This window comes from Lithobates pipiens, unplaced genomic scaffold (genome assembly GCF_037356315.1).
Source record: "Lithobates pipiens isolate NorthernLeopardFrog02 unplaced genomic scaffold, aLitPip1_a1.2 Scaffold_23, whole genome shotgun sequence".
Taxonomy (NCBI): domain Eukaryota; kingdom Metazoa; phylum Chordata; class Amphibia; order Anura; family Ranidae; genus Lithobates; species Lithobates pipiens.
In genome coordinates this window covers 45,332,046-45,356,988 of record NW_027507785.1, presented here as the reverse complement: position 1 = coordinate 45,356,988, position 24,943 = coordinate 45,332,046, and the positions used below count along the sequence as shown (strand labels likewise).

Here is a 24,943-nt window from a genome sequence, read left to right as displayed (position 1 = left end):
AGGGCAGGACTTACCATTGGGCTTGACTGGGCTCAAGTCCATGGGCCCCACTCAATAGGGGGCCCCGCCAAGATACATAGCCGAGTGTACCCGGCTCGGCTCCGCTCACAGTTATGCCCAGTCCCGCCCGATGATGGACATAACACAGGGACTGGGCGTGACTGTGGGGCGAGCCGAGTACACTCGACTACTCTCGGCTCTGCTAGGGACTGCGAGAGGACCTGAGAGCCGCAGAGATACACACGACTCTGTATCTCGGCAGCGCCATTTTTAAACTTCAAGACTGCAATGACAAGGCTGCAATGACACCGGAGAAGGCTGCAGATGGATGGGCAAGATTGCAGATGGACACTGATAAGGCTGCATTGATGGGCATTTAAATTAAATTTTTTTCCTTAAACTTCCCTCCTAAACTTGGGGTGCGTGTTATATGCCAGCACGTGTTATACGCCGATAAATATGGTAATGTATAGAAGGTAGGGCCCGAAAGTGACTCAAGCCCAGGGGCCCCCACCGCCCTAAGTCCTGCCCTGGTCCCGTGCATTTTTTTGGGGGGTCTGGGTCGGGTGCAAATTGTGCACCTGAACTGGGTGAACAAGACCACACCAGACTCCGAACTGCAAACTGCAGCCAGACACGTGTGTGAACTTCGCCTTCAGCCCCCATACACACTATCAGATTTTCTGCTGATTTCCTTCAGATTTACCAAAAAACGTATAATATGAGGTCAAATCTTCGAGTTTCAATGTGTCTGCAATCAGGCCGGCCCTTCACTACATGGTTTTGGTAAATCTGAAGGAAAAAATCTGCAGAAAATCTGATAGTGTGTATGGGGGCTTTCATTCATCCAAAATGCAAATAAAAAGCATGAAGTGCCCAGCGGCGGTACTCACAGGTGCAGCGCAGGCTCTTGCGGTAGATGCCCCAGATGAATTCTCCGCACAGGTCGCACCAGGTGTACTGCGTGTGGGAGGTGGGCTGGAAGTAGTGTCCCTCGCCCACCTTCCCCGCGGGGAGGCTGTCCCCCTGCCCGGCGCCCCCTCTCCTCCGTAGACTCCTCTGCAGGATAGCGGGGGCTCTGCCAGGGGGGATCCGCACCGCGTTGGTCCTCTCCAGCCGGTGACCCACTTTAGGGCTGCGGGTCAGGTCCAGTCCATCGCAGGGATCCAAAGTTTTCAGTTCGATCATTTCATAGGTAGAGACTTGTGACCACATGCCAGGGGCAGGGGGGGGGGGGGGGGGGTGATGTGGTCACAGGGGGAGGGGGGGGGGGGTATCGCTGACCTCTGAACTTTTGTCCTCCGCAGCCTCCTCTGTGCCGCTCTTTCCTCTCTCGTGCTGCAACTGACTGTCCTCACCCCTCTCTGCCCCCCTCTGCCTCTCTCCCTCCTTCTTTTTTTTTTCAGATTTTGGCTTCCTTCCTCCCTCTCATCTTCCGTCACTCCTCTTCTCTTCTCTTCTCTTCTCTTCTCTCCTCTTCTCTTCTCTTCTCTTCTTTCTCTCTCGTGGTTGTCACCAGGAAACTTTCTGTGAGCCCGTCCGGCGGTGACTGCCCCTTTGTGTGCTCCGCTTCTTGTGGCCTTTTAGTCAGTGGGTGTATCCCGACTGCTGACACAAGAAAGCTGACAGCAAGAATTTGCCGTCCTCCTTCTTCTGTCCCGACTTCTCTACCGTCCTCCTTCTTCTGTCACCGACTTCTTCTCTGCAGTCCTCCTTCTTCTGTCCCGACTTCTCTGCCGTCCTCCTTATTCTGTCCCGACTTCTCTGCCGTCCTCCTTCTGACTTCTCTGCCGTCCTCCTTCTGACTTCTCTACCGTCCTCCTTCTTCTGTCCCCGGCTTCTTCTCTGCCGTCCTCCTTCTGTCCCCGATTTCTTCTCTGCCGTCCTCCTTCTTCTGTCCCCGATTTCTTCTCTGCCGTCCTCCTTCCTCTGTCCCCGATTTCTTCTCTGCCGTCCTCCTTCTTCTGTCCCCGGCTTCTTCTCTGCCGTCCTCCTTCTTCTGTCCCCGGCTTCTTCTCTGCCGTCCTCCTTCTTCTGTCCCCGATTTCTTCTCTGCCGTCCTCCTTCTTCTGTCCTCGAATTCTTCTCTGCCGTTCTCCTTCTTCTGTCCCCGACTTCTCTGCCGTCCTCCTTCTTCTGTCCCCGACTTTTTCTCTTCCGTCCTCCTTCTTCTGTCCCCGAATTCTTCTCTGCCGTCCTCCTTCTTCTGTCCCCGAATTCTTCTCTGCCGTCCTCCTTCTTCTGTCCTCGACTTCTCTGCCGTCCTCCTTCTTCTGTCCTCGACTTCTCTGCCGTCCTCCTTCTTCTGTCCCCGAATTCTTCTCTGCCGTTCTCCTTCTTCTGTCCCCGAATTCTTCTCTGCCGTCCTCCTACTTCTGTCCCCGACTTCTCTGCTGTCCTCCTTCCTCTGTCCCCGACTTCTCTGCCGTCCTCCTTCTTCTGTCCCCGACTTCTCTGCCGTCCTCCTTCTTCTGTCCCCGACTTCTTCTCTTCCGTCCCCCTTCTGTCCCCGAATTCTTCTCTGCCGTCCTCCTTCTTCTGTCCTCGACTTCTCTGCCGTCCTCCTTCTTCTCTGCCGTTCTCCTTCTTCTGTCCCCGAATTCTTTTCTGCCGTCCTCCTACTTCTGTCCCCGACTTCTCTGCTGTCCTCCTTCTTCTGTCCCCGACTTCTCTGCCGTCCTCCTTCTTCTGTCCCCGACTTCTCTGCCGTCCTCCTTCTTCTGTCCCCGACTTCTTCTCTTCCGTCCCCCTTCTGTCCCCGAATTCTTCTCTGCCGTCCTCCTTCTTCTGTCCCCGAATTCTTCTCTGCCGTCCTCCTTCTTCTGTCCTCGGCTTCTCTGCCGTCCTCCTTCTTCTGTCCCCGACTTCTCTGCCGTCCTCCTTCTTCTGTCCCCGACTTCTCTGCCATCCTCCTTCTTCTGTCCCCGACTTCTTCTCTGCCGTCCTTCTTCTTCTGTCCCCGAATTCTTCTCTGCCGTCCTTCTTCTTCTGTCCCCGACTTTTTCTCTGCCGTCCTTCTTCTGTCCCAACTTCTTCTCTGCCGTCCTCCTTCTTCTGTCCCGACTTCTTCTCTGCCGTCCTTCTTCTTCTGTCCCCGACTTCTTCTCTGCCGCCCTCCTTCTTCTGTCCCCGAATTCTTCTCTGCCATCCTCCTTCTTCTGTCCCCGACTTCTTCTCTGCCGCCCTCCTTCTTCTGTCCCCGATTTCTTCTCTGCCGTCCTCCTTCTTCTGTCCTCGAATTCTTCTCTGCCGTTCTCCTTCTTCTGTCCCCGACTTCTCTGCCGTCCTCCTTCTTCTGTCCCCGACTTTTTCTCTTCCGTCCTCCTTCTTCTGTCCCCGAATTCTTCTCTGCCGTCCTCCTTCTTCTGTCCCCGAATTCTTCTCTGCCGTCCTCCTTCTTCTGTCCTCGACTTCTCTGCCGTCCTCCTTCTTCTGTCCCCGAATTCTTCTCTGCCGTTCTCCTTCTTCTGTCCCCGAATTCTTCTCTGCCGTCCTCCTACTTCTGTCCCCGACTTCTCTGCTGTCCTCCTTCCTCTGTCCCCGACTTCTCTGCCGTCCTCCTTCTTCTGTCCCCGACTTCTCTGCCGTCCTCCTTCTTCTGTCCCCGACTTCTTCTCTTCCGTCCCCCTTCTGTCCCCGAATTCTTCTCTGCCGTCCTCCTTCTTCTGTCCCCGAATTCTTCTCTGCCGTCCTCCTTCTTCTGTCCTCGACTTCTCTGCCGTCCTCCTTCTTCTGTCCCCGACTTCTCTGCCGTTCTCCTTCTTCTGTCCCCGAATTCTTCTCTGCCGTCCTCCTACTTCTGTCCCCGACTTCTCTGCTGTCCTCCTTCTTCTGTCCCCGACTTCTCTGCCGTCCTCCTTCTTCTGTCCCCGACTTCTCTGCCGTCCTCCTTCTTCTGTCCCCGACTTCTTCTCTTCCGTCCCCCTTCTGTCCCCGAATTCTTCTCTGCCGTCCTCCTTCTTCTGTCCCCGACTTCTCTGCCATCCTTCTTCTTCTGTCCCCGAATTCTTCTCTGCCGTCCTCCTTCTTCTGTCCCCGAATTCTTCTCTGCCGTCCTCCTTCTTCTGTCCTCGACTTCTCTGCCGTCCTCCTTCTTCTGTCCCCGACTTCTCTGCCGTCCTCCTTCTTCTGTCCCCGACTTCTCTGCCATCCTCCTTCTTCTGTCCCCGACTTCTTCTCTGCCGTCCTTCTTCTTCTGTCCCCGAATTCTTCTCTGCCGTCCTTCTTCTTCTGTCCCCGACTTTTTCTCTGCCGTCCTTCTTCTGTCCCAACTTCTTCTCTGCCGTCCTCCTTCTTCTGTCCCGACTTCTTCTCTGCCGTCCTTCTTCTTCTGTCCCCGACTTCTCTGCCGTCCTCCTTCTTCTGTCCCCGACTTCTCTGCCATCCTCCTTCTTCTGTCCCCGACTTCTTCTCTGCCGTCCTTCTTCTTCTGTCCCCGAATTCTTCTCTGCCGTCCTTCTTCTTCTGTCCCCGACTTTTTCTCTGCCGTCCTTCTTCTGTCCCAACTTCTTCTCTGCCGTCCTCCTTCTTCTGTCCCCGACTTCTTCTCTGCCGCCCTCCTTCTTCTGTCCCCGAATTCTTCTCTGCCGTCCTCCTTCTTCTGTCCCCGACTTCTTCTCTGCCGCCCTCCTTCTTCTGTCCCCGACTTCTTCTCTGCCGTCCTCCTACTTCTGTCCCCGACTTCTCTGCCGTCCTCCTTCTTCTGTCCCCGAATTCTTCTCTGCCGTCCTCCTTCTTCTGTCCCCGACTTCTCTGCCGTCCTCCTTCTTCTGTCCCCGACTTCTCTGCCATCCTCCTTCTTCTGTCCCCGACTTCTTCTCTGCCGTCCTTCTTCTTCTGTCCCCGAATTCTTCTCTGCCGTCCTTCTTCTTCTGTCCCCGACTTTTTCTCTGCCGTCCTTCTTCTGTCCCAACTTCTTCTCTGCCGTCCTCCTTCTTCTGTCCCCGACTTCTTCTCTGCCGCCCTCCTTCTTCTGTCCCCGAATTCTTCTCTGCCGTCCTCCTTCTTCTGTCCCCGACTTCTTCTCTGCCGCCCTCCTTCTTCTGTCCCCGACTTCTTCTCTGCCGTCCTCCTACTTCTGTCCCCGACTTCTCTGCCGTCCTCCTTCTTCTGTCCCCGAATTCTTCTCTGCCGTCCTCCTTCTTCTGTCCCCGACTTCTCTGCCGTCCTCCTTCTTCTGTCCCCGACTTCTCTGCCGTCCTTCTTCTTCTGTCCCAACGTCTCTGCTGCCCTCCTTCTCAATTCTATATCTAGAGCAAAAATATCAATTTGCAACATAACTCATTACAAAATTGAGTCTCTGACTTGCAACAATGTATCAAATTCATATAGTTTGGGGTAAGAAGGCCCGTTCTTGTTTTTTTCAAATATTCTTTATCTAGAAAATATAAATTTGAAAAATACAGCTGTAACTCTTCAGTACAGAGATCTCAACTCGCAACAATGGATCAAATTCAGAAGAAGTTGGAAGTAGAAGTGGCAGGTTTGCTTTTGTTTTTTAATTATATCTATATCAACAATGTATCAAACTCAGATTCAATAATGTATCAAATTCAGAATGAGATTGGATGAAGAAGTGGCAGCCTTGATGTTTTTTTTTTAATTCTCTATCCAGTTCCATCAGCAACACATCAAGGTATCAAATTCAGTAGAAGTTGGAAGTAGAAGTGACAGCTTTACTTTTCCTTTATTTGTTTTTATATCAACAACGTATCAAACTGAGATTCAATAATGTATCAAATTATGTTGCAACAATGTATCAAATTCAGGCAACGTTTGGGGGAAGAAGAAGCAACCTTGCTTTTGTTTTTCCAAAGATTATTTCTTCAGATTCATCAGTACTGAGATCTCGACTCACAACAAAGTTTCCAATTCAGAAGAGGTTGAAAGTAGAAGCTTTGCTTTTGTTTTGTTTTTTTATATTTCATCAATGTATCAAACTCAGATTCAATAATCAAACTATGTAGTAACATTGTATTAAATATAGAAGACATTGGCGGAAGAAGTGGCAGCTCTGCTTTCAGTTTTTTTTCAAAGATTCTTTATCTAGATCCATTAGCACTGAGGTCTGGACTCACAACAATGTATCAATCTCAGATTCAATAATGTACCAAATCATGTTGCAGCAATGAATCAAATTCAGAAGGAGTGGGAGGGAGAAGGGACATCCTTGCTGTTTTTTTTAGGTTATTTATGTATCCAGAAAAAAATATAAATGTGAAACATACGGCTGTAACTCATCACAAGATTGAGTTCCTAACTTGCAACAATGTATTGAATTCAGAAGTTTGGGGAAAGAAGTGGCAGGCCTGCTTTTGTTTTCTCAAACATTCTTTATCTAGAAACTATAAATTTGTAACATACGGCTGTAACTCTTCAGAGATCTCCACTCGCAACAATGTATCAGATTCAGAAAGCATTTGAAGTAAGAAGTGGCAGCCTTGCTTTCATTTTTATTTTTTATTCTTTATCCAGATCCATCAGTACTGCATCAATGTATCAGATTCAGAAGAAGTTGGAAGTAGAAGTGACGACTTTTCTTTTGCTTTATTTGTTTTTATATCAACAATGTATCACACTCAGATTCGATAATCGATCAAACTATGTTGCAACACAGATTCTGTATTCAGATCCATCAGTACTGATATCTTAACTGAAGATGATGGAAGTAGAAGTGACAGATTCACGTTATATATATATATATATATATATATATATATATATATATATATATATATATATATATCAACAATGTATCAATTACGACAAACTATACTGCAACAATGAATCAACAATGAATCAAATTAAGATGAAATGGAAGGAAGGAGAGGCAGCCTTGCTTGTTTAAAATATTCTTTATTTATCTAGAAATTATACATTTACAACATGCAGCTGTAACTCATTGCAAGATTGAGTTCTTGAGTTGCAACAATGTATCAAACTCCGAAGAAGTTGGAAGTAGAAGTGGCAGCTTTGCTTTTGTTTTTTGTTTTTTTGTATATATCAACAATACAACAGAGTGTAGCATCAAGTCAATGAAATTCCTGGGGTAATGAACTGGTCAGGTAAGTAGCATTTTGGACCCCTTTGCATTGCACAGCACCCTGCACCTCTGGACTCCTTTACATTACACAAACCCCTGCACCTCTGGACTCCCTTTACATTACACAACCCCCTGCACCTCTGGACCCCTTTACATTACACAATCCCCTGCACCTCTGGACTCCTTTACATTACACAGCATCCTGCACCTCTGGACTCCTTTATATTACATAATCCCCCTGCACCTCTGGACTCCCTTTACATTACACAATCCCCTGCACCTCTGGACCCCTTTACATTACACAACCCCCTGCACCTCTGGACCCCTTTACATTACACAACCCCCTGCACCTCTGGGACCCCTTTACATTACACAAAACCCCACAGCTCTGGACCCCTTTACATTACACAGCCCCCCCACAGCTCTGGACCCCCTACACATTACACAGCCCCCCCCCCCCACAACTCTGGGCCTCCTGCTACATAGCTCTGCCCGTTCCTACCTTACTCTGCAATTTCGTATTCACAAGATAATGATTGGCTTTTAGGACCACCTAGCAACTAATCACCTGCTACTCCTCCAGCATTTCCCGTCCTCTTTTTAGCGCTGCCCCACTATCTCTCGCTCTCCCTCCCCTGCTGTACAAGAGAGTGAGAGACAGTGTTTTGTTTCTCCTGCTCTGGCAGCCGGTCTTGGGTGTCACCCAGATAGCGGTACAGTCCACACCCGGCCCGGGCATCCCCGCACCCCGTCACAGCTGGGCTCTCCCTGCACTGTCAACGTGTCACATCGCCGCTGCGCTGCCAAGCCCACCACATTGTCACTGATTCATACAGGGGAGGACGGGGGCTCCGCCTGACACCCCCCCCCACCCCCAGTGTATGGCACCTGGGGCGGACCGCCCCCACCCCCCCTCAGTTAGTACACCACTGCATGTGACAGATGTGAAAGGGTCTGGAGAAGCCATGGAGAACGTTATGCTGCCTGTAAAATCGTTCAGCATGACCGGTTTGGTGATGGTTCAGTGATGGTCTGGGAGGCATATCCATGGAGGGACACAGAGACCTCTACAGGTTAGACAATGGCACCATGACTGCCATTAGGTATGAGGATGAAATCCTTGGACCCATTGTCAAACCCTACACTGCTGCAGTGGGTCCTGGGTTACTCCTGGTGTAAGTCAATGCCAAGCCTCAGGTGGCGAGAGTATGCAGCCAGTTCTTGGAGGATGAAGGAATTGATACCATTGAACGTCCCAACCCCCCCCCCCCCCCCTCACGCTTGCCTGACCTAAATCCAATAGAGCACCTCTGGGACTTTATGTTTTGGTCCATCTGATGCCGCCAGGTTGCACCTCAGACTGTTTAGGAGCTCAGTGATGTCCTGGTCCAGATCTGGGGGGAAATACCCCAGGACACCATCCGTCTTCTCATTGGGAGCATGTCCCGACGTTGTCAGGCATGCATACATGCACGTGGGGGGCGTGCAAACTACTGAGGACCATTCTGAGTTGCTGCAATGAAATTTCACCAAAATGGACCAGCCTGCTGCATCATTTTTTTTTTTCAGTTAGATTTTTAGGATGTCTTTAAATTCAGCCCTCTGTAGGTTGATACTTTTCATTTCCATCCATTCCTTCCTTACACATTACCCAGTCCATATCAGTATAGATATCCAGCATGATATTTTTTTTCCCCCTTTTTCAAAGTGTTCCTTTATTTTTATTTTTGAGCAGTGTATTAACAATGTATCAAAATCAGACTTAATAATGTATCAAACTATGTTGCAACAATTGATCAAAATTAAAAGTAGTGGAAGGGAAAAGGGACATCCTTGCTTTTTTTAATATATTCTTTATTTATCCAGAAAATATACATAAACATATGGGTGGTTATTTACGAAAGGAAAATCCATTTTGCACTACGAAAGTGCAAACTACAAGTGCAAAGTACACTGGAAATTGCACTGAAAGTGCACTTGGAAGTGCAGATCCGAGGGGGACATGCAAGGAAAATAAAAAACAGCAATTTAGCTTGTACATGATTGGATGATAAAATCAGCAGAGCTTCCCCTCATTTCAGATCTACCCCTCAGATTTATAGCAACTGCACTTCCAAGTGCAATTTCAAGTGTACTTTGCACTTGTAGTTTGCACTTGTAATGCAAAGTGGATTTGCCTTTGGTAAATAGCCTCCATGGCTGTAACTGATCAGAATATTAAGTTCTCGGCTTGTAACAAAGTATCAAATTCAGAAGAAGCGGGGAGGGAGAAGTGTAAGCCTTGCTTTGACCGACTTTTTAGGATTTCTGGCCCAAAACAGTTATCCCGGCCGCGTGGAATCCCAACAGCTGCGCCTTCTCCCGGGAAGATGAAATGGCGCCAACTCCCAGAATCTCATCCAAATCTCTTTTGCCAAGTCAGGACAAAGGAAAACCAAAACTGGGCCGAGGGACGCGCCAGCCAGGGGTGATCTGACCAAAGTTGTGTTGGGGAAAGTGCTTGGTGAGATGGAAAATGAGGAGAATGGGGCGACGTCAGCAGGCTCAGCGTCCAGATAGAGAGGGAGGGAGCCTCAGAGGAGATAAAATGTGTTTTCTATAATCTCTTCTTCCCAGGAAGGTAAAATCTACGCAGGAAGGATCCGTGTCACAGAGCTGAGATTCAGATTACACACCAGAGGATGAAAATATTTCTTTTATGCCAAAAATTTCCTCCAACCTGATTGTCCAGCCGCAGAGCTCGCGGCCCGGGTTCACCCCCCACTCATCGCACACCTCCCCGCCTGAGGACAGCGCTCTGAATGGGGACACTTTGTGCTCCTGACTTCTAAACCGCATTCCTTCGACTTGCCGCTCCATTCATGGAGTCATTCAAGTTGATTTAAAATGAATTACTAAAATCTCATATAAGCTTTAACATGTTAACATTGGTGTGCACAGCCTATTTATTAGGGTGTGTACCCCAAGACACAAACACTCATGCGTGTGTGTGTGTGTGTGTGTGTGTATATATATATATACATATACACAGTACATACTGTATACACACACACAGAGGGAGAAAAAGGGGTGAGATTGAGAGGGGTGAGAGGGAGAAAGGGGTTTGACAGATGGGGAGGGGTGAGAACGTGGGGAAAAGAGAAGGGTGAGAGAGAGAGGGGGCGAGGGAGAGAGGGTTTGAGGGAGAGGGGGGTGGAAAGAGGGTGAGAGAAAGAGAGAGGGGGTGAGAGAGAGGGGAGCGATAGAGATAGAGGGGTGTGTGAGAGAGAGAAGGGGTGAAAGGGGGGGGGTCTGGGAGAGAGAGAGTGGGGGTGAGGGAGAGAGGGTGTGAGAGAGGGGTGTGTGAGAGATGTGGGGTGAGAGAGAGAGGGGGTGCAAAAGAGAGGGGGACAAGAGAGAGGTGGGGTGAGAGAGAGAGGGGGTGAGAGAGAGGGGGCGAGAGAGAGAGGAGGGTGAGAGAGAGGGGGTGAGAGAGAGGGGTGAGAGAGAGGGATGAGAGAGAGGGATGAGAGAGAGAGGGGTGAGAGAGAGGGGTGAGAGAGAGGGATGAGAGAGAGAGGGGTGAGAGAGAGGGGTGAGAGAGAGGGGAGAGAGAGAGGGGTAATAGAGATGGGGTGTGTGAGAGAGAGAGGGGGTGAGAGAGATGGGGTGTGTGAGAGACAAAGGGGTGAGAGAGATGGGGTGTGTGAGAGACAGAGGGGGTGAGAGTGAGAGGGGTGAGAGAGATGGGGTGTGTGAGAGACAGAGGGGGTGAGAGAGAGAGGGGTGAGAGAGGGGGTGAGAGAGATAGGGTGTGTGAGAGACAGAGGGGTGAGAGAGAGAGGGGTGAGAGAGATGGGGTGTATGAGAGACAGAGGGGGTGAGAGAGACACAGAGAGAGAGAGGGATGAGTGAGAGAGAGTGAGGTGGGTGTGTGAGAGAGAGATGGGGTGGGAGAGGGGGCAAGAGAGATAGAAAGGGGTGAGTGAGAGAGAGAGATGCATGTTATATATAAGATATCCAAAGTTATTCCCAATCACACCTTTCACCCCTGGTGATCCTGCCATGGGAATACTCATTCAGACACTTCCTTCCTGTTATAGGGTGACAACACTCTGTCCCCTGTTTGTGCTCCTGCATTGTCACCCTGTCACATGGGTTTCTAATGGGGGCGCTAAGCAGCCATGCCGACACACACACAGAGATCAGGAATGGGAGATAAAGTGGACAGCAGGGGGTCAGGCACCAGCAATGTAGTGCAGAGGGTGTAGGGGGGCTGCCTATGCTCAGTGAGCGATAATAGTAGCAGTCTCTGACACAAAGCAGAATCTCGGGTAACATGGCAGCTCTTTGATGTAACATGAGAGTCTCTTTTACAAAGTAGCATTCTCAGGTCATGTGACAGATGTCTCAGCGGATGTGACAATTCTGCTGGCGTGACATCGCAGTCTCAGGTAACACGGCAGACTTCTGATGTAACATGAGGCTCTCTATTACAGTGCAATAGTCTAAGACCCCACACACACTATACAACTTTTGTTGTCTGATTTCCTTTAGATTTAACAAAACCATATAGTGCAAGGCCAGTTTCAAAAGCAAACTTTGGGTTGGGTGTGAATCTACAGAAAAGCCCCCCCCCCCCCATATCTTTAGATCAGACCTCAGTCTCTCCATCTGACATCCAATGGCCTCCCTGAGATGCCACCCATCAGATGCCGCCTATGTGATCTTCAGGAAATGTCGCTCGGGTGGCCCCCCTGTCTGGTCCCTCTGGGATTTCCACCTCCCTGTTTCCTCCTCTTTGAATTCAGTTTCCGGATACTTCATGTTATGGGGCCGACATCCCTTCTAATCACCTGCCAAGCTGACTTTCCAGCCTGATATGCTGGAGAGACAATGGAGGGAGAATATCATTTGCCCACACACTATTCTTCTATATCTCACTTCTCATCTCGGTAAATGATCCTGTGTCGGCTTCTCTGCCAGGTGACCCGGATAAGGGGGGGTCAGTCCGCCAGAAACTGCGCTAATTCATAAACCATTCATAACCCAAACAGTGGTTGTCTGAGTGCAGAAGACCCAGATCAGCCTTTCTCCGCCAAGACCAACCCTTTATATAACCTTCAGGTCTCAAGGAGCCCCTGACAGTTTTTGTCATTAGATTTCCTTCTCACAGTAAATTGTAGACACAGTGGGTGGTTATTTACGAAAGGCAAATCCACTTTGCACTACAAGTGCAAAATACAAGTGCAAAGTGCACTTAAAATTGCACTGAAAGTGCACTTGGAAGTGCAGTCACTGTAAATCTGATGGGTAGATCTGAAATGAGGGGAAGCTCTGCTGATTTTATCATCCAATCATGTGCAAGCTAAAATGCTGTTTTTTTATTTTCCTTGCATGTCCCCCCTCGGATCCACAGCGACTGCACCTCCAAGTGCACTTTCAGTGCAATTTTAAGTGCACTTTGCACTTGAAGTGCAAAGCGGATTCGCATTTCGTTAATAACCCCCAGTATCTCACAAAAGTCAGTACACCCCTCAGTCACATTTGTGTAAATATTTTCTTCTCTCTTTTCATGTGACAACACTGAAGAAATGACACTTGTCTACAATGTAAAGTAGTGAGTGTACAGCTTGTATAACAGTGTAAATTTCCTGTCCCCTCAAAATAACTCAACACACAGCCATTAATGTCTAAACCGCTGGCAACAAAAGTGAGTACACCCCTAAGTGAAAATGTCCAAATTTGGCTCAAAGTGTCAATATTTTGCATGCCCACCATTATTTTCCAGCACTGCCTTAACCCTCTTGGGCATGGAGGTCACCAGAGCTTCACAGGTCGTCACTGGAGTCCTCTTCCCCTCCTCCATGATGATATCACAGAGCTGGTGGATGTTGGAGACCTTGCGCTCCTCCACCTTCCATCTGAGGATGTCCCACAGATGATCAATAGGGTTTAGGTCTGGAGACATGCTTGGCCAGTCCATCACCTTTACCCTCAGCTTCTTTAGCAAGGCAGTGGTGGTCTTGGAGGTGTGTTTGGGGTGGTTATCATGTTGGAATACTGCCCTGCGGCCCAGTCTCTGAAGGGAGGGGATCATGCTCTGCTTCAGTATGTCACAGTACATGTTGGCATTCATGGTCCCCTCAATGATCTTTAGCCCCCCAGTGCCGGTGTTCTGCCTAATAGAGTCCGCCTATCAAATGCTGTCCGCTCCGAGCAGACGAAGCTTCGGAAAAACTCCGAAGCTGAACGGCGCCTGCGCCGTGAGTGGAGGAGGTAGCCCCACTATGCAAGTGGACATAGGGTTAAGAATTTTAAAGGGCCCCTCGCGGGCGAGCTTCGCTCGCCACGCTTCGGGCTCGGCCTCGCTCCGCTCGGCTCTTTTTTATTCTAACTCTATGTCCACTTGGATAGTGGGGATAGAACCTGGACTCACGGCGCAGGCGCCGTTCATCCTCAGCAATTTTCGGAATCTGTATTCCTGTGTACTGCGCATGCGCAGTACGCAGGGGACACCATCTGATGGAGGACACTATTTTACAAGACACCGGCAGCACTCATGCAGCCCCAGACCATGACACCCCCACCACCATGCCTGACTGTAGACAAGACACACTTGTCTTTGTCCTCCTCACCTGGTTGCCCCCACACACGCTTGTCACCATCTGACACCAAATACCTTTATCTTGGTCTCATCAGACCACAGGACATGGTTCCAGTAATCCATCTCCTTAGTCTGCTTGTCTTCAGCAAACTGTTTGTGGGCTTTCTTGTGCATCATCTTTAGAAGAGGCTTCCTTCTGGGATGACAGCCATGCAGACATATTTGATGCAGTGTGCGGCGTATGGTCTGAGAACCGACAGGCTGACCCCCCACCCCTACAACCTCTGCAGCAATGCTGGCAGCACTCATACGTCTATTTCCCAAAGACAACCTCTGGATATGACGCTGATCACGTGACCTCAACTTCTTTGGTGAACCATGGTGAGGCCTGTTCTGAGGGGAACCTGTCCTGTTATACCGCTGTATGGTCTTGTCCACCGTGCTGCAGCTCAGTTTCAGGGTCCTGGCAATCTTCTTATAGCCTAGGCCATCTTTATGTAGAGCAACAATTCTTTGTTTTCAGATCCTCAGAGAGTTCTTTGCCATGAGGTGCCATGTTGAACTTGCAGTGACCAGTATGAGAGAGTGAGAGCGATAACAGCAAATTTAACACACCTGCTCCCCATTCACACCCAAGTCCTTGTAACACTAACGAGTCACATGACATCGGGGGGAGGGAAAATGGCTAATTGGGCCCAGTTTTCCCTTAGGGGTCTACTGACTTTTGTTGCCAGCGGTTTAGACATTAATGGCTGTGTGTTGAGTTGTTTTGAGGGGACAGGAAATTTACACTGTTATACAAGCTGTACACTCACTACTTTACATTGTAGACAAGTGTCATTTCTTCAGTGTTGTCACATGAAAAGATAGAAGAAAAGATTTACAAAAATGTGAGGGGTGTACTGACTTTTGTGAGATACTGTATAAGTGAAATGACCAGAAAAGCAAACAGTAAAAATTGTAATGCAACCTTACATTGGTGGAAAAGGCCACCACGTACATTGGTGGTCAATGGAAAAGAGCAACCTGCTTACATTGTAGGTCAAGGTAAAGAGACAATCCCTTGTATTTGTGGTCAGCAGAAAAAAAAAACAACCCCCTTCTAATAGTGACCAATGGAAATGGCCACCCATTTACATAGGTGGTCAGTGGAAAAGGCCACCCCATTACATTGGTGGTCAGTGAAAAAAACAACCCCCTTCGATTGGTAACCAATGGAAATGGCCACCCATTTATTTTGGTGATCAGTGGAAAATGCCACCACCTTACATTGGTGGTCAGTGAAAAAGGCCAAACCTTTACAATGGTGGTCAATGGACAAGGCAACCCCCTCCCATTGATGGTCAAAGAAAAGGGACACCCTTTTACATTGGCAGTCAGTGGAAAAGGCCACCCATTTACAATTGTGGTCAGTGGAAAAAAACAACCCAATTCTATTGGTGGTCAATGGAAATGGCCACCCATTTACATTGATGGTCAGTAGAAAAGTCCAACCACTTATAGTTCAATAGAAAAGACTATCCCCTTCCATTGGTGGTCAGTGGAAATGGCCACCCATTTACATTGGTGGTCAGTGGAAATGGCCACCCATTTACATTGGTGGTCAGTGGAAATGGTCACCCATTTACATTGGTGGTCAGTGGAAATGGCCACCCATTTACATTGGTGGTCAGTGGAAAAGACCACCCCCTTATATTGGTGGTCAGTGGAAAGGGACACCCCCTTCCATGGGTGGGCCAGTAGAAATGGTCACCCATTTAAATTGGAGGTCAATGGAAAAGGACACCCCCTTACATTGATGGCCAATAGAAAAGGTCATCATCTTACATTGGCGGTAAATGGAAAACAAACTCCTTATATTGGTGGTCAGTAGAAAAAAAAGTCTTCAATATTGATGGTCAGTGAGAAAGGGACTCCCTCACATTAGTGGTAATTTGCATTAGTTAATCCCCACGGCCCCCCTGAGTATTGTTGCTGAGCATGTCCATCCCTTTATGACTACAGTCTCCCCATCTTCTGATGGCTCCTCCCAGCAGGATAATGCTCCATGTCACAAAGCTCCAATCATCTCACCAATGGACAATGAGGACACTGTCCTCCAATGGCCTCCACACTCATCACATCTCATCCAATAGAGCGCCTCTGGGAGGTGGTGGAACGGGAGATTAGCATCGTAGATGTGCAGCCGACAAATCTGCAGCAACTGTGTGATGTTATGATGTCACTATGGAGCAAAATCTCTGAGGAACGTTTCCAACACCTTGTTGTATCTATGCCACCAAGAATAAAGGCCATAGGGGGTCCAACCCGGGACTAGCAAGGTGTACCTAATAAAGTGGCCGGTGAGTGTATATATAGGTAATAATTGCAGATCATGCCTGCTAAGTGATGAGCGCTCACATAGACCTGGGCGGTGTTTTGCACCACATCTGCAATTGTTATATTGCTCAGCCAGAGCTGGCAGATCACTGCGATACGGAGTGCAGCTTGTGTGAGTCATGTGCGATTCCCCGGCTGCTATCTCCGCGAGCGTCACTGCGGCCGCCACATCCTCCTGCACTGCGAATAACTGTTGGTTGCAGGAAACCACATTGAGCAATTATCACGCCACCTTCACAGGTTACAGACGCTGAGCCTCATTTATCACTGTGAATACAACATTCCCAGAATCCACCTCTGCAAAACGGACCTTCTCCTTGGGTTGTAGTATAGACCAAGGTGTCCCGTGTCTGTAGATGTACATGTGGAAGCCACAAATACCACAGCGAGGTGACAACATTGTCCATGGCTGAGGTGGGGAGGACCAGTCGAGTATGCTGGGCATATAACCAGTGGACCACCATTGTAAAGTAGATCGGTCTAGAAGCAGGTCGGACCCTTTTTTGCCTCGGCACCCTTCTTAGTCCTTATACTTTAGAGGAACCCCTAGAAATAACGTTCAGATCTCACTGATCACCAATGTAAGGAACATTCTTCTCACTGATCATCAATGTAAGGAACATTCTTCCCACTGATCACCAATGTAAGGAACATTCTTCCCACTGATCATCAATGTAAGGAACATTCTTCCCACTGATCACCAATGTAAGGAACATTCTTCTCACTGATCACCAATGTAAGGAACATTCTTCTCACTGATCACCAATGTAAGGAACATTCTTCTCACTGATCACCAATGTAAGGAACATTCTTCCCACTGATCACCAATGTAAGGAACATTCTTCTCACTGATCACCAATGTAAGGAACATTCTTCCCACTGATCACCAATGTAAGGAACATTCTTCTCACCGATCACCAATGTAAGGAACATTCTTCTCACTGATCACCAATGTAAGGAACATTCTTCCCACTGATCACCAATGTAAGGGACATTCTTCTCACTGATCACCAATGTAAGGGACATTCTTCTCACTGATCACCAATGTAAGGAACATTCTTCTCACTGATCACCAATGTAAGGAACATTCTTCCCACTGATCACCAATGTAAGGGACATTCTTCTCACTGATCATCAATGTAAGGAACATTCTTCTCACTGATCACCAATGTAAGGGACATTCTTCTCACTGATCACCAATGTAAGGAACATTCTTCCCACTAATCATCAATGTAAGGAACATTCTTCTCACTGATCACCAATGTAAGGGACATTCTTCTCACTGATCACCAATGTAAGGAACATTCTTCCCACTGATCACCAATGTAAGGAACATTCTTCCCACTAATCATCAATGTAAGGAACATTCTTCCCACTGATCACCAATGTAAGGAACATTCTTCTCACTGATCACCAATGTAAGGAACATTCTTCCCACTGATCACCAATGTAAGGAACATTCTTCTCACTGATCACCAATGTAAGGAACATTCTTCTCACTGATCACCAATGTAAGGGACATTCTTCTCACTGATCACCAATGTAAGGAACGTTCTTCTCACTGATCACCAATGTAAGGAACATTCTTCTCACTGATCACCAATGTAAGGAACATTCTTCCCACTGATCACCAATGTAAGGAACATTCTTCTCACTGATCATCAATGTAAGGAACATTCTTCTCACTGATCACCAATGTAAGGAACATTCTTCTCACTGATCACCAATGTAAGGAACATTCTTCCCACTGATCACCAATGTAAGGAACATTCTTCTCACTGATCACCAATGTAAGGAACATTCTTCTCACCGATCACCAATGTAAGGAACATTCTTCTCACCGATCACCAATGTAAGGAACATTCTTCTCACCGATCACCAATGTAAGGAACATTCTTCCCACTGATCACCAATGTAAGGAACATTCTTCTCACCGATCACCAATGTAAGGAACATTTTTCCCACTGATCACCAATGTAAGGAACATTCTTCCCACTGATCACCAATGTAAGGAACATTCTTCTCACCAATGTAAGGGACATTCTTCTCACTGATCACCAATGTAAGGAACATTCTTCTCACTGATCACCAATGTAAGGAACATTCTTCTCACCGATCACCAATGTAAGGAACATTCTTCTCACCGATCACCAATGTAAGGAACATTTTTCCCACTGATCACCAATGTAAGGAACATTCTTCTCACCAATGTAAGGGACATTCTTCTCACTGATCACCAATGTAAGGAACATTCTTCTCACTGATCACCAATGTAAGGAACATTCTTCTCACTGATCACCAATGTAAGGAACATTCTTCTCACTGATCACCAATGTAAGGAACATTCTTCTCACTGATCACCAATGTAAGGAACATTCTTCTCACTGATCACCAATGTAAGGAACATTCTTCCCACTGATCACCAATGTAAGGGACATTCTTCTCACTGATCACCAATGTAAGGAACATTCTTCTCACCGATCACCAATGTAAGGAACATTCTTCTCACTGATCACCAATGTAAGGAACATTCAGTGAGCAGCTATGGACTTCCTGTCAGCTTGTCCTTAATGTGTCCTCTGACCTCTCTCACAAAGTAACACTTACTATATATGATATTTAGTTTACACTGTGCACAATAAACTATTGCCTTTTTTTGTTATATATATATATATATATATATATATATATATATATATATATATATATATATATAATATCCTTTTTTTCACTTTTTTCATTCTTTGTATCATCTCAGTGCTGCTGATCTCCTGCAGCCTCTTTGCAACCACTTCCTGTCTACATGTGCCACAGCGATGGTTGCATGGCATTTCTCGGGACGAGCTACCGGATGGTGACATCAATGGGCTGTACCTGCCTCATGTGTCTTATAAGAGCCACAGTGACAACGTAGGATCACAATTGGGAGACGGGGACGGAGCGTTGTCACCCTATAACAGGAAGTGCCTTTATGACAGGCTCACCACACGTTGTATTAGTAAAAGCTGCATATTTTTAATAATTAAAAGTTTAAATTTAAAAATCATTTTAAACATGCTAAAGCTTGTCTGGGATTTTGATGATTGGTCTCACATCTACATTTATTACCCACAGAACTGCCGCTGCCAAGGAGTCGTCGCGTTTCCTCCATTCTCTGTATATTCTGCAGACTGCGGCGTGTGAACATTCTCGTGGGGGTCAGCATTTTCTAAAACGCTGCAACCACCACATCTGCTGCTGACAATCATTCCACAGTCAAAGTCTCTGAGGTCACCCTTCTTTCCCTCTTGGCGTTTTGTCTATTCCCATTAAATCCTCCCTCCGTCCGTCCCTTCAGTCTTGCCCCGGTTGGTAGCGGCTCCTCTCCTGGACTGAAATGGCTTCCTCCGATTTCACCGCACACTGTGAGCTTCTCACCATGTGCTTTAGAAGCTGCAAGTTACATAGAGCCCCACCTCATTTCCTGGCTGGAGGACGTCCAGCATCTCCTATCCTTTTCTTACCCGGCATGACTGTCCCTAACCCACCCCCATTCATTAAAGCGAAGTTCCAGGCATTTTTTTCACCCCCTTCCCCCGCATTTAGGATCATTTTGTGACAGTATCTGTGTATTTTTTTTCCTAAAAAAAAAAAAAAAAATGCTGTATAAACACCGTATGACAAAAAAAAAAAAAAAAAAAAATAGCAAAACCCACCATTTTATTCTCTAGGGCCTCTGCTAAAAAACATATAAAGTTTGGGAGTTCTAAGTCATTTTCTAGCAAAAAAATACTGATTTTTAACCACTTACAGACCGGACCAATTTGCTGGTCAAAGACCAGACCCCTTTTTGCGATTCGGCACTGCGTCGCTTTAACTGACAATTGCGCGGTCGTGCGACGTGGCTCCCAAACAAAATTGACGTCCTTTTTTTCCCCACAAATAGAGCTTTCTTTTGGTGGTATTTGATCACCCCTGCGGTTTTTATTTTTTGCGCTATAACCAAAAATAGAGCGACAATTTTGAAAAAAACGCATTATTTTTTACTTTTTGTTATAATAAATATCCCCCAAAAATATATAAAAAAACATTTTTTTCCCTCAGTTTAGGCCGATACGTATTCTTCTACATATTTTTGGTAAAAAAAAAAAAAAAAAAAAATCGCAATAAGCGATTATTGATTGGTTTGCGCAAAAGTTATAGCGTTTACAAAATAGGGATAGGTTTATAGCATTTTTATTAATAATTTTTTATTATTTTTTTTTTTTACTAGTAATGGCGGCGATCAGCGATTTTTATTGTGACTGCGACATTGTGGGGGACCCATCGGACATTTTTGGGACCATTGTCATTTATACAGTAATCAGTGCTATATAAATGCAGTGATTCCTGTGTAAATGACACTGGCAGTGAAGGGGTTAACCAGTGGGTGGCAGTGTAGGGGTTAAGTGTTCCTAGGGGTGTGTTACTAACTGTGGGGGGGTTGGGCTTTCATTTAGTGTACACTGATCTCTGCTCCAATCACATGGAGCAGAGATCAGCGTCACTAGTTGCTAGGCAGAATGGAGAAATGTTGTTTACACAGCATTTCCTCCATTCGGCCGCTCCGTGAGACGATCGCGGGGATGCCCGCGGCGATCGAGTCCGCGGGTCCCGCGACCGGACTCACGGGGGTCCCGACCAGCGCGGGAGCGCGCCGCTGGCGGCGCGCTCCCGATGGCAGGGCGGCATTGAATATTGGACGTACCTGTACGCCAATATGCCTGCCCGTGCCATTCTGTCGACGTACATCGTCGTGCGCTGGTCGGGAAGTGGTTAAATGTAAACAAAAAGTGTCAGAAAAGGCCGGGTCTTTAAGTGATTAATTGGCTCCTATCTAAATTGACCCTAGTATGTGAGATAGGAACCTTACAGGGGCACCCCCCTGTCCGTCACCGCCTCCCCTATCCATGTGTGTGGCCCCTTTGAGGACACCGGCACATGGATTCCAATGCGGAGGGGCTGTTTTATTGAAGCACCGATTAGAGCCAGAGGTTCTAATAGGCTTCAATATAGGAAGGGCTCGGTCGCAGAGAGTGCGCTCCGATCCCACCCAGGTGTGCTACAACAGCGAATCAGTATTCGCTGTTGTAACACTGATCCTCCTCTCGGCCAATCAGGAAGCGGGTTTTGACACTGATCACCCGATTGGCTGAAAGGACAGGCGATCCTATTGGAGAAGGAGGGAGGAGCTGCCCGGCGGAAGCCGCTGTGATGCAGAGAGGACACAGGAGCCGCTGCCCGCCATTCATAGGAGCCTGCAAATTGCCGCCCATAGGAGCCCGCAGGGGTGCTGCCACTGCATTGTAACCTTGGAGGCAGGGACTGATGAATGTACTATATGTAATTTTTCAGCTCTATATAAAACCTGTAATGAATACATTTTCTAAAAAATCTCCCAGTCATGTATATAATAATTTATAGTAGTGTTATATAGCATCTCCCTTACCTCTACAAGAATAGAGCTTTTTGACAAAAGTATCATTTATATAAACATTTTATTTGAAAATAATATATATAATTTATTCCAAAAGATTCACAGAATTCAAATTTTTTTAAAAATTCATACAAAAGTTTTAATCCTTTTTTTTTCCCAGTTCAGAATCAAAGTAAAGGCTTCAGCAGCACAGGAGCGTTCTCTCTCTTAGATTATATATATATATATATATATATATATATATATATATATATATATATATACACACATATACATATATACACACATATACATATATACACACACACACACACACTATATACACATACATAGTATATTTATATAAATATATACATACATATACAGTATATATATATATATATATATATATATATATATATATATATATATATATATATATATATATATATATATATATATATATATATATATATATATATATATATATATAAATAAATGTGGGTCCAAGCACACGTTCCTTATAGTGAATGCAGGCTCCTGGGGGGACCAGATATAGTGAATGCAGGCTCCTGGGGGGACCAGATATAGGGAATGCAGGCTCCTGGGGAGACCAGATATAGTGAATGCAGGCTCCAGGGGAGACCAGATATAGTGAATGCAGGCTCCAGGGGAGACCAGATATAGTGAATGCAGGCTCCAGGGGAGACCAGATATAGGGAATGCAGGCTCCTGGGGGGACCAGATATAGTAAGTGCAGGCTCCTGGGGGGACCAGATATAGGGAATGCAGGCTCCTGGGGGGACCAGATATAGTGAATGCAGGCTCCTGGGGGGACCAGATATAGGGAATGCAGGCTCCTGGGGAGACCAGATATAGTGAATGCAGGCTCCAGGGGAGACCAGATATAGTGAATGCAGGCTCCAGGGGAGACCAGATATAGGGAATGCAGGCTCCTGGGGGGACCAGATATAGTAAGTGCAGGCTCCTGGGGGGACCAGATATAGGGAATGCAGGCTCCTGGGGGGACCAGATATAGTAAGTGCAGGCTCCTGGGGGGACCAGATATAGGGAATGCAGGCTCCTGGGTTTAGTAACACTTTAGGGCTAACAACAAAGGAACAATGAAACATAAAAATAACAAACCAGCTAAAAACATATTTAAAGTCACATAAACATTGTTACTATTGGCAATCACCACCATCGTGGGAGTTCGGCAGAAAGAACAACATGTGATGTGTATGTAGGAATTTAGAAATGTGATAAATAAATGATACAGAAGATCGATGCAGATTATGTCGCTGCCAGCAATCTTCAGTCATGGTATAAGGCAGAAGTACATAAACTGAGACTCTCCAGCTGTTGTGAGTCTATAAGTCCCAGGTGGCCTGCCAGTCTTGCTGGGACTTGTAGTTATTTGGCAGCTGGAGAGCTGCAAGCCGGCAGTTTAAAGAGGAGTTTCCCTTAATAAAAAAAAAATTAAAAGTCAGCAGCTACAAATACTGCAGCTGCTGACTTTTAATAAATTGGACACTTACCTGTCCCAGGGTCCAGCGATGCCCCGCTCGTCCCCTCCCTCCTCTTGGCGGTGCCGGCATTGCAACTGTGGGCACCCGGCTGTGGCTTCACAGCCGGGCACCCACTGCGCAGGCACGAGCGACGCCGCGTGCCGTGATTGGCCGCGCAGTCATCTGGGACCTGTCACGTGTCCCAGATGACTGACAAGAGGGAGGGGGCGGAGCTGAGCCCTTCCTGCGCTGAGGGGAAGTGATGTAAGGAGCCCTGGCACTGAAGGAGGCAGACTACGAGAGATCCCCTAGCAACAGGCATTTAGAGGTGACAAAAGTTTTACAAAATTTCTTTTTTTTTATTTTATTTTTTTAAGAATTTTAAGCATTTTTTTTTTTTTTGGTGTGTGGAAAGTGGTGTTCCACCCACAAAAAAAAAAAAAGCTTAAAATTCTTAAAAAAATAAAATAAAAAACATTTGGAAAAAAAAAAATTGTTCTCCCGCATCGCTGGACCCTTGGACAGGTAAGTGTCAGATTATTAAAAGTCAGCAGCTGCAGTATTTGTAGTGGCTGACTTTTATTTTCTTTTTTTAGGGGAAACTCCTCTTTAAGGCTGCATTTACACTCTTGTGCACCACCTGCAGGTTCATAGGAGTACTGCATGCTGTTTGCTTTAACACTGGCTGACCGTAATGCCATAAAACCCCCTCATGTCCCTTCCTGCAGGTCATGCCCTGGGTTTCATTTCTTCCTTCATCTTCTTCGCAGCCTCGCTGAGCAGATCACAGGCTTTCTTGTGCTTCTGCCAATGCTTCACCTGGCACTGCCTACAATGAGAGAGAAGATCATGAATTGAAGGATCAGACAGCTGTTAGGAAGTATTCCCAGTGATGTGTTCATGTAACACCTCCAGGTATTTTATCTGTCAATAAGATAAAAGTATTCCCCCTGACAATGCTTTCATCTGCTTTTCTTTCCAGAAGGTCATCGCCATCTTTATTGAGGCATCATCCAGGGTCACCGGCTACTCTCTACTGGCTCAGAGATGATGTAAATCCTGGTGGTGCCTGTGCAGTTCTTGGACGTGTTTACAAATGTCTGACATAGATCAGCTCTTGTTGCATCCTCTCATCTTGTTACAATGTTGCAATCTGATCATGGGGGGGGGGAGAGACTGAGGAAACACTTCCTCCTGCCTGCAGCAGACTGATATCATCACCTAAACCAGGGGTAGTGAACTCAAATTCATGGAGGTCTGTCACATCAACTTCCCCCCACAACATTGCCCCTCTTCACATCTCCCCCCCCCCCACAGCACTGCTCCCCCTTCCTTCACATCTCTCTGAGCGCCCCCCCCCCCCCACTCCATCTCAGCACTGCCTTTCCTTTACATAACCACACGCAGCACTGCCCCATTCACATCCCTCCACCCCCCCTTCCCTTCTCCCACATACACATACAGCACTGCTCCCCTTCACACCACCCCAATCCAGCACTGCCCCCCTTTTACATCACCCCCCCTCCCAATCCAGAACTGCCCCCCTTTTACATCACCCCCCTCCTCCCAATCCAGCACCGCCCTTCTTTCACATCCTTATAAGAAGCACAGAGTGAGAGGCAGGACGATTCTGGACTGATGGAAGGAGGCACAGCAGCACTGGATGGAGGCCAAGAGCGGGAGCTGCCGGGGTTAACTTTTCATATTCACAAATTGGAGGTTGGTTGCCAAGACCACCCTGCATCCTAGCAACCAATCACTTGCTGGTTAACTTTAAAAATCAACTCTGCTGCTGTGTCTCCCACCCTCCGTCCAGCGCTGCTGTGTCTCCCACCCTCCGTCCAGCGTTTCTGTGTCTCCCACCCTCCGTCCAGCGCTGCTGTGTCTCCCACCCTCCGTCCAGCGCTGCTGTGTCTCCCACCCTCCGTCCAGCGCTGCTGTGTCTCCCACCCTCCGTCCAGCGCTGCTGTGTCTCCCACCCTCCGTCCAGCGCT

At 47.3% G+C, this 24,943-nt stretch overlaps 2 protein-coding genes across 2 annotated transcripts in view; both read right to left on the bottom strand.

Moving 5' to 3' along the window:
- RASSF1 (Ras association domain family member 1) overlaps window positions 1-1,237 on the bottom strand; it is a 70,192-nt gene extending 68,955 nt beyond the window's left edge. The window contains 1 exon segment of the mRNA XM_077451514.1: window positions 894-1,237. Coding sequence (XP_077307640.1) covers window positions 894-1,215 — 322 coding nt within the window. The 5' untranslated portion in view covers window positions 1,216-1,237.
- A 22,144-nt stretch (window positions 1,238-23,381) lies between these two features.
- The window catches only part of ZMYND10 (zinc finger MYND-type containing 10), a 22,360-nt gene continuing 20,798 nt past the window's right edge, over window positions 23,382-24,943 (bottom strand). Inside the window, exon 12 of the mRNA XM_077451513.1 lies at window positions 23,382-23,778. Coding sequence (XP_077307639.1) covers window positions 23,679-23,778 — 100 coding nt within the window. The 3' untranslated portion in view covers window positions 23,382-23,678. The remainder of the gene's footprint in view (window positions 23,779-24,943) is intronic.